This window comes from Chrysochloris asiatica, unplaced genomic scaffold, assembly GCF_000296735.1.
Source record: "Chrysochloris asiatica unplaced genomic scaffold, ChrAsi1.0 scaffold00096, whole genome shotgun sequence".
NCBI lineage: Eukaryota > Metazoa > Chordata > Mammalia > Afrosoricida > Chrysochloridae > Chrysochloris > Chrysochloris asiatica.
Genome location: NW_006408614.1, coordinates 10,630,023 through 10,638,407, shown reverse-complemented (window position 1 = coordinate 10,638,407; position 8,385 = coordinate 10,630,023). Strand labels below are relative to the sequence as shown.

The 8,385-nt window shown below is 54.4% G+C and overlaps 1 protein-coding gene across 1 annotated transcript in view; it reads right to left on the bottom strand.

Moving 5' to 3' along the window:
• Nucleotides 1–2,595: 2,595 nt before the first annotated feature.
• Nucleotides 2,596–8,385, bottom strand: part of ASB1 (ankyrin repeat and SOCS box containing 1) — a 16,602-nt gene continuing 10,812 nt past the window's right edge. The window contains exons 4-5 of the mRNA XM_006866788.1: nucleotides 4,968–5,353; nucleotides 2,596–2,723 (exon numbers count right to left, since the gene is read on the bottom strand). Of these exons, the coding sequence (XP_006866850.1) occupies nucleotides 2,596–2,723; nucleotides 4,968–5,353 (514 nt within the window). The remainder of the gene's footprint in view (nucleotides 2,724–4,967; nucleotides 5,354–8,385) is intronic.

Sequence of the window (8,385 nt, the reverse complement as noted above, 5' to 3'; positions counted from 1 at the left end):
GCGTCCTACTCTGAGAAGCCCATTTCCAGGGAGCTCTCCACGTCAACACGCAGCTCCCACCACAAGTCTGGCTGCCCAAGACCCTCCTGCTCAGCCGGGCAGGGTACAAGGAATCCAATACACACACCAGCCACCAGAGAAGGCCCTGAGTGTGTCAGGCACCGACCAAGGGGCTTGGGGGAACCCAAAGCAGACTTCCCAGAACCACCCCTAGCAGGCCCTCGGTACAGCGTCCTGTGGCCAGTAGGCACCCCAGGGAGGCAGCACCAGAGTGGGCAGGACCGTGTGAGGAAGCTCGGCCCCTCCCACTCCACATCATGCTGCCCATCAAGGGCTCTGCTGGACGGGGCTGCTCTCCCTCTTCTGATGCCCACCTATGTCAACAGCAGTGTCACAACCAGAGCTAAGCCATGCCAAGATCTCGCTCCCACAGGAGGCTGAACCTCAGCTGCTAGAAGCAGGAAAGCAGGCCACTTCTGTCCGAGCTCAGAGGAAGTTGTGCACCAAGGGCAGAGGTCCTCAGCTCCCCGTCCTCCCACCAGCGCCCAGACCTCTACAGCCATCCCTCCGGGAGACCATGGAGTCACTGCTGAACAGCAAACACCAGCCCTGCACTGCATGTCCCCAGGCCCAGCGAGTGCCACACCGGCACAGCAGGAGGAGGCCTGGTCCCCTGTGGAGAGCGCACCTGGAGAGCCCAGCCAGGAGCTCAGGGTTGGGAGGAGCTTGAGAAGGTGAACTCACCACCACCTGCTCACACCTCCCAGTGGCCCCCCTCCACCTATCCCAGTCCTCTGTCTCCAGGCCCCCGGAGCATCACCGCAATGCCCCACCCCTCTCCACCCTAAGGGCTCTCACTCAGTATAGCCCATGACCCTCCTGGGTCTAAGTCCAGCTAATCTTGGTCCGGATTCCCTCAGGGGTGCCACCCACCCTCACCCCAAGCCCCTCAGGGGCCCATGTACCCTAATCCCCATCCCTTCAGGGGCACCACACACCCCAATCCCAAATCTCCCACCTGAGCCCGACCTCCAGACCCCTCAGGAATGCCACAGGGCCTGATCCCTGGTGGTCACAGGGATACCACAGAGCTGATCCCCAGTCCCCACAGGGGTGCCACACAGCCATCCCCTCAGGGGTAACATATACCCCAATCTCCAGCCTTCTCAGAGGCACCACAGCCTAATCCCTACACTCTTCTGGAAATCCAGACAAAATCACCCAGGTCCCTCAGAAATTCACAAGCTGACTTCACGCCCTCAAAGGCAAGCCACGGTTACACAATTGTCACAGCAAGTCACTCACTGATCTCCCCAGGGCACCCAGACCTTCACATGCAGATCTGAAGGTCAGTCCAGGCACCCCCGCAGAGCCGTTTATGACGTGTGTGTGTGTGAGGGGTCAGAGGGCAGAATTGCAGCCTGAATGTCAGGAGGGAAGGGGCTGTGCAGCTGTCGTCACCTGTGTGACCAGGTCACACACAAGACACACCGCTGAATTCTTCTCAGAACACAAGTCTACACAGAGATTTGAAGCAGACTCTGTTCTAGATGCTTCTAAAGCCTGAGGAGCACTGAGTGGGCCTCAGGGGCTGGAAACTATGAGATCACATGGGGAGAGCTCAGAATCTCCCTGCCATCCTCCCCACACCCCCCGCTGGTGACACCTGGCCTCACAGCTCAGGGGTGACAGCAAGCACTTTATCTAGTGCCCCCCAAGCCAGAGACATCCTGGCCAAGCCTCAATGCTGTGAGCAGATACCGATACACCGAGGTCTAAACAGGTGAACTACAATCAATCTGTCCCCAGAATACCATGCCACAGGGATGAGGGACCAGGGATGGCGGATGGAAACTGGCGCTCAGTGGGTCTGGGCCCAGAAGACAGCAGGCAGGGGGGCTTCGCCTCAGAACTGGCAGTGAGTGCTGTGGGGATGGTCCTTGGTCTAGTTCCTGACCTGTCCAGTGTGGGCCTCACGCCTGAAAGCTCCCTACGACAGAGGACAGAGGCCGGGAGAGCTGTGGAACAGGTACACACGGGGCGTCTATAGCACGACCTCGACAGAGCGTGCATTTGAGACACGTCAGCAGAGACAGCGGGGTCAGCCGGTGCAGCCAAGAAGCCATCCTGAAGGAAGATAATCAAGTCGACAGCCCACCACGAGAAGAAAATGCTGATGTAGCCAGAGGGTATGAATGACACTGGCTACCTGTCACTGAGTCCAGCAACCGGGTTAGCAGCTCTGCCCATCCCTGGACACTGGTCACCAAGAGGTCAGTGAGCAGACGTTCCTGCAGCATCTAGCTTTAGTAGTAGCAGTAAACAGAGAAGCACGTTTCTGGAACATGCTCAGTGTCTGCCCTGAAGACTGGGAGCAGGCCTCCCACCTCGGCCGTGCACAGCTGAGCACGGATCTGGGAAAAGCCACAGGAGGAACAGTCATCAAGAAAATTAAGGTTTCATGTGACAGTGAGCACGGACTGCCTGCCACCCCTGCTCATTCCAGGAAGAGGCCCAGGAAGGACAGCTCTGGGGACCAGACACGGGTCGCAGCTCATCACCGTGCCTCCCGCGGCCCTCAGCTCCAGCCTCAGGCTACTCATAAAGCAGGAACTTCGTTATGGGATCCGGCAGAGGCAGCGAGGGGATCAGATGGAGTCGGTGTTTGCCGAGAGCCTGTCTCACAGCCACGCGGCACAGACCTAACAAGGTCCTGGGGACACCTAGAGCATCATGGGAAGAGAAGAGACACAATGAGGGAAATCATCCATCAACTTTTTTTTTTTTTTAATTGTGAATTTTGTGATAGTTTACATGCGAGAACATTACCTTTACATTCACCCTATCGTATATCGTTTCATTGCCATGGTTACAATCCCCTCCATGCATCATCACCCAACCAGAAGGTTGCCTGCAAGCCTGCCCCCCGGTTGTCAACACACAGCCCCTCTCCCTCTCTGTCTAAAGCCCCTAACTGTTCCATCTCTCCACGTCATCGTGTCTGCCTCCATCTCTGGCGTTACTGTTTCTCTGGGTAGGGAGGGTCTCGCTTTCTGCTCTTCTCCCTTGATGGTCTCAAGGACATCCGCTCCTAGACTACAAAGTTAGTCACTCCCCTCCTTGCTATAAAATGTCCACCTTTACATTTCCAACCCTCACACTCAGTCCTGATAACAATTATTCATTATTGTATCACAAGAGACCTATCACTATCTCCTTTCATCGGCCCCACCTAGACAGATAGGATACTACTCACTGGAGAGTCTACCTTCCTCCACGCCCTCTGGATCTAGGTTCCCTCTTGAGAGCTTGTAAGCCAGTCACTTCTTGCCTTTGTAACCCCCCCATTTTGGGTAGCTAATGTCCAAGTTGTCCATCCCTGTCTACTCTATGTACATCCATCAACTTTTAATACCAAAGCGCTGGCTGGGCGGGCCAAGTCCAACTGACAGGCCCGCACAGCCTCTCCCTGCAACTTCCTGTGAGCATAGGAGGGCGGGGCCTGGCCAGGAGGGTCTTTTCAGGGGCAGACGGCATTTAACAACAAATATCCTCCCATTTGGACTGCTCCTCAATGTAAAGAAAACAAAAGTCTCACAACTGGACCAATAAATAACCTCATGACAAATGGAGAAAAGGCTGAAGTTCAATGCTCATGAGGCAGCAGTCTGGGAAGAAGTGATGCACTGAGCAGATGTGCTGGAGAAGATGGCTTCATTACAGTCTTCACGAGCTAGGCGTCAGTCTGAGGACTGAGGGGCACCTCACCCAAGTCATAGTACTTTCAATCACCTCCTATGATGTGTCAGTCGGACAATGTAGAAGGAAGATCATAAACGAATCAGTGCAGTTGAGCTGGGGGTGGAGAATCTTCAAAGTCCCATGGACTGCCAGGAGGACAGACAGACAGACCCGCCTTGGAGAAACTCCAGTCCGAAAGCTCCTCAGAGCTACACTTGAGCAAATGGAGGATCGGTGGGTAGGAGGAAGACCCCCAACGGGTTGCAGGGCACAGAGCAGCATCCGTGAGGACATGCAGGACCAGGTGGGGTTTGGGTCTGTTGTGTATACAGGGTCACTAAGACTAGAAGCGACTCCATAGCACCTAAGAGCAATCACAATGTAAACACTGGGCTTTCACAAACCCTTCTACCAAGTGGATCTGCCTCCAAGAGACTGTACACGACAGAGCAGAACCGTCTCACAGGTTTCCCGGGCTGTACATCTTCACGGAAGCACACTGTCACAAAAGCAGGCAGCCACACCTTTCTCTGTGGCGTGGCTGGTGGGTTTGAACCACAGATCCTTCCATTAGAAGCTGAGGGCTTAACTACTGAGGGCTGAGCCACTAGGGCGCCCGTAACTACGAGCTTTAGTCAACAATACTGCGTGATACAGAATCCTGAAACACATTGTGATACACACCATAGTAAATGGGCATCATGCTGGGAAAACTGGAGTCAGCGAAGAGGAGGAGGACCCCCAACAAGACGGACTAACACAGTGGCAGCAACTGTGAGGACGGCGCAGGACTAGGCAGGGTTTCATTCTGCTGTACACAGGGTCACTGTGAGTCGGAACCGACTGAGTGGCACAAAACCACAACCAATGTCCTCAGCTGACACATACGGAACTTACAAACTTGAGATGATAGTAACAGAGAAACTGGGCGTAGAGGGAGCAACAGCCTGTGGAACCCCCTGGACTCTGCACTGTCCTTCAGAAGACCTATTGTTGTTGCTACGTGCCATTGAGTCAAGTTTCACCTCATAGCAACCCTGAAGGGTCTGAGGAGCGGTTGCTGGGTTTGAACCGCCAACCTTGTGGTTAGTGGTCCAGTGCTTATGCAACAGTGCCACACCAGGGCCCCTTTGTAACCCTAAAACTTCTCTTAAAAAAACAGTCGATCAACTTGACAATATAGAAAGGAAATCTTGTTCCATACAAACAGGCCTAGGGCCACTCACTTCGGGCATCTCTGAAGAGCTGCAGGGCCTCAGGGTCCACCTTCCTGCGGCCCCTCGCCTCAGGGCCCAGAGACTCCCACTTCACCAGGCTCAGGTCGGCCCCGAACTCCACCAGCAGGCTCACAAAGGCTGCCTCACAGCCGTGGCGCAGGACCGCATCCATGACGCAGCCGGGGGAGCCCCGGTAGAAGCCTTGCGTGTTGACGGGGCCATTGCAGTTGAAGTCGGGGTTCGCCCCCGCCTGGAGGAGCAGCTTGAAGCATTGGAGGTTGTGGTATGCTGCGCTGATGTAGAGAGGGCAGACCACCAGGGAGGTGAGGCGTCGGGAGAAAGGGGGCCGGGCCTCAGGGGTCAGCTGATGGTTCACGTCGACATCAGCCCCGTATCTGGAGGGAGAAAGGGGGACGCAGGAATTAGACCTGGCGCTGGACTGATGCACACAGTCCTCAACTGAGCTGTGCTCCTCCCTCCCACCCTGCAGTAACATTAACATGTCAGCCGGGAAGGACCATGATTCGCAGGGGTTTTGCAGTTAAGTGATTTGATAGGATGGGATGTTGTTTGGTGCCATTAAGTCAGTCCCAGCACCCTGAATCCCAACGCAATGCAGATCTAAGTACAGGAGATTCCCAAGTGTGTCTTACAAAAGACAGAGAGAGACATGAGCAGAGATAGAGGGACCTGCTGCCACCAGGAAAGAGGAGCCAAGAGTGGAGTGAGGTCCCTGCGCAGAGATGGTCCAAGACCCAGATCCAGGAAAAGGCTGCTGCTGAGGTCCACAGTGCTGGAGGAGACCAGGATCCTCCCCAGAACTGACGCCTCCCGAACTGCGCGTGTGCACTTCTGGTGGTTAAAGCCACCTGAGAACTCAGACACCTCAGCTAGAATTCCCAGGCCACTCTCTCAAGACTTCCTTCCAACTGTGTCGCACGGCTGTGAGCAGGAACAGACACACTGCCTGAGAAGAGTCCAGAGCGCACTGTCAGAGGGCTGACGACAGGGAGCAGGCGTGTGACACACATGGACACACATGCATCTGCTGTTCTCAAAACACCGACAGGATGTAAGGGACGGGGCGGTGTTATCTTTCATAGACACTGAGGCACAATCTTGGAAGCATGTCAATACTGTACACAGGAAGACAGCGTGAAGTGAAGACGCAATGTCTGGAGACTGAAAACCAGAGGAGAAGCGCGGTGGTGCCTTGTGGGATCCATGACGCTTCCCTCTAACGCAGGAAGCAGTACACATGCAGGTGACGGGGCCCCTGGGCAGCAGGCCTGACAGGAGTCCCGTAGGGTCAGTCCCGTAGGGTCAGCCCCGTAGGGTCAGCCACACAGCTGTCCAACTGTCCTGTTCTCACGCTGGGTAATGAGGGCTGGCGTGTTGGAATCATCCACCTTTCAGTTAGCGCCCGAGTGCATGCAGCAGATGGGGACGGGCGCCAACAGTGAAGAGAGACACCAGCAGACAGAGCTGGCTCAGGGGCGCCCAGTGGCCAAACCTGCGATGGCAGCAGCAGCAGTGAGTGAAGACAACAGATACGAGAGCCCCCCTCCACCACCTCCCCACAAACCTTCCGAGCTGGGGCATTCCCACTGAAAAGACAAACCCAAATGCAGACCCACCAACCCAGACCTGCTCCCAGATCAGTCAATTCCTATAGAAAGAGCGACCTGCAGGAGGAAAAGTAGTCTGAATATCATCAAGCTGTTTGCTTTGGAGACATCAAGGCAAGAAAAGTCAGCCCCTCAGGGAAACTCCCTTCTAGGACGAAAACTCAAAGAGCACCCATGAGCCGTCTGGTGTGCTCCCCAGTGACCCCCAATCTACTCGTGAGTGAAGGGGGGGAAATGCACCAATGAAGACCTGGGCTGAGTATGGCCCCCAGTAACCCCTTGATCTACTCATGAGTGAAAAGGGGCAAATACAGCAAGACCTGAGCCGAGTTGGATCAACTGGCACCCGTTGACCTTGAGAAAAGAGAGAAAAGAGAGAAAAGAGGAAGGGCTGGTTGGTCTGAAGTTTAAGAAGCTGTGTGAACTTCTGAGCCCATGGACAATGACCTAGCACCTGGGCACTAGGGCTGAGAAGGAAGTGGCCAGCTGGTCTGAAGTACAGGGAGGTGTGCATGAACTCCCAAACTTGCAGCTAGCGCCCATGTGACCCAGTTGGGACGGCTGGCTGACCAGAACTCACCCAGATGCAGATAAAGATGCCTGACACTCTGAGCAAGTGCAAACTGCTACAATCTGATGAACCAGACTTTTGTTTAGGGATGCAGTTGCTCAAAATTCCAACTGGAAGGGAAGGATTCTTCTTTTCAAAGAACAAGCTCATTTTCTCAGCGTGCTGTAAGTGCCACAGAGTCAGCTCCGACTCATAGCGACCCTGTGTAGGGTTTCCTAGGAGTGGTTGGTGAGTTTGAACTGCCATCCTCCAAGTCCAGAGCAGTATCGTGCCGCGCCACACCAGGACTCCGTACTGCATTGGCACGGATGAACAACTCCGAGACTGGCTATCACAAATGGGATGACGGGCACAGCAGGGTCAGCACTCAACCTCAAGGTTGGTCTGAACCGCAAGGTAAGCAGCCGCTCCTCAAAAACCCTACGCAGGGTCACTGTGAGTCAGCACCGACTGGTGAGGACATGAAGTGGCGGACATACAAGCTCTCAAGATGGTGCTGCGTTTCAGAATGAGGGAGGGTAGCAGGCCCACTGCTTTCCCTCTTCTCCAGATGGGGCTGCTGATAGGGGGCAGGGAGTGCTGGTGACAGGATTTTTTGCAAGGCTGTGTGCCTGCGGGCAGGAGGCTGGCTGGCAAAATATGCCCATTGGACATTTCAATGAATATATATTGTCTCATACGTATACATAAAAATCTTTTTTTTTTAAATGACTACGACTCACTACTCACCAGAGACAATACAGGAGACCACTGTTGTTGAGTGTCCAGTTGCACCCAGCACAGTGACCCTATATATGGTTTTAGAGGAGCAACAAACAGGTTTGAACTGCCGACCTCGTGGTTAGCAGCCCTGTGCTGAGCCTACAGGTGCCTCACCAGGAAACTGACGTACAGTGTTGTCAAGTCAGTTCTGACTCATAGCAACCTTGTTTAGGGTTTCCAAGGAGTGGCTGGTGGATTCGAACTGCCAACTTTGTGGTTAGTAGTCCACTTCTTATCCTTCAGCACATCACCTGGACTCCCAAGAAACCACTGTTGTTGGCTCTGAACCACTGACCCCATGAATAGTAGCCCAGCATTTTTCCTACAGCACCACCAACAATGTTGTTGTTGTTGTTGTTAGGTGCCATCGAGTCGGTACCAAGCCATAGCGACCTTATGCACAGCAGAACGAAACACTGCCCGATCCTGGGCTAACTTCACTACTGTTGCCACACTTGAGTCCATC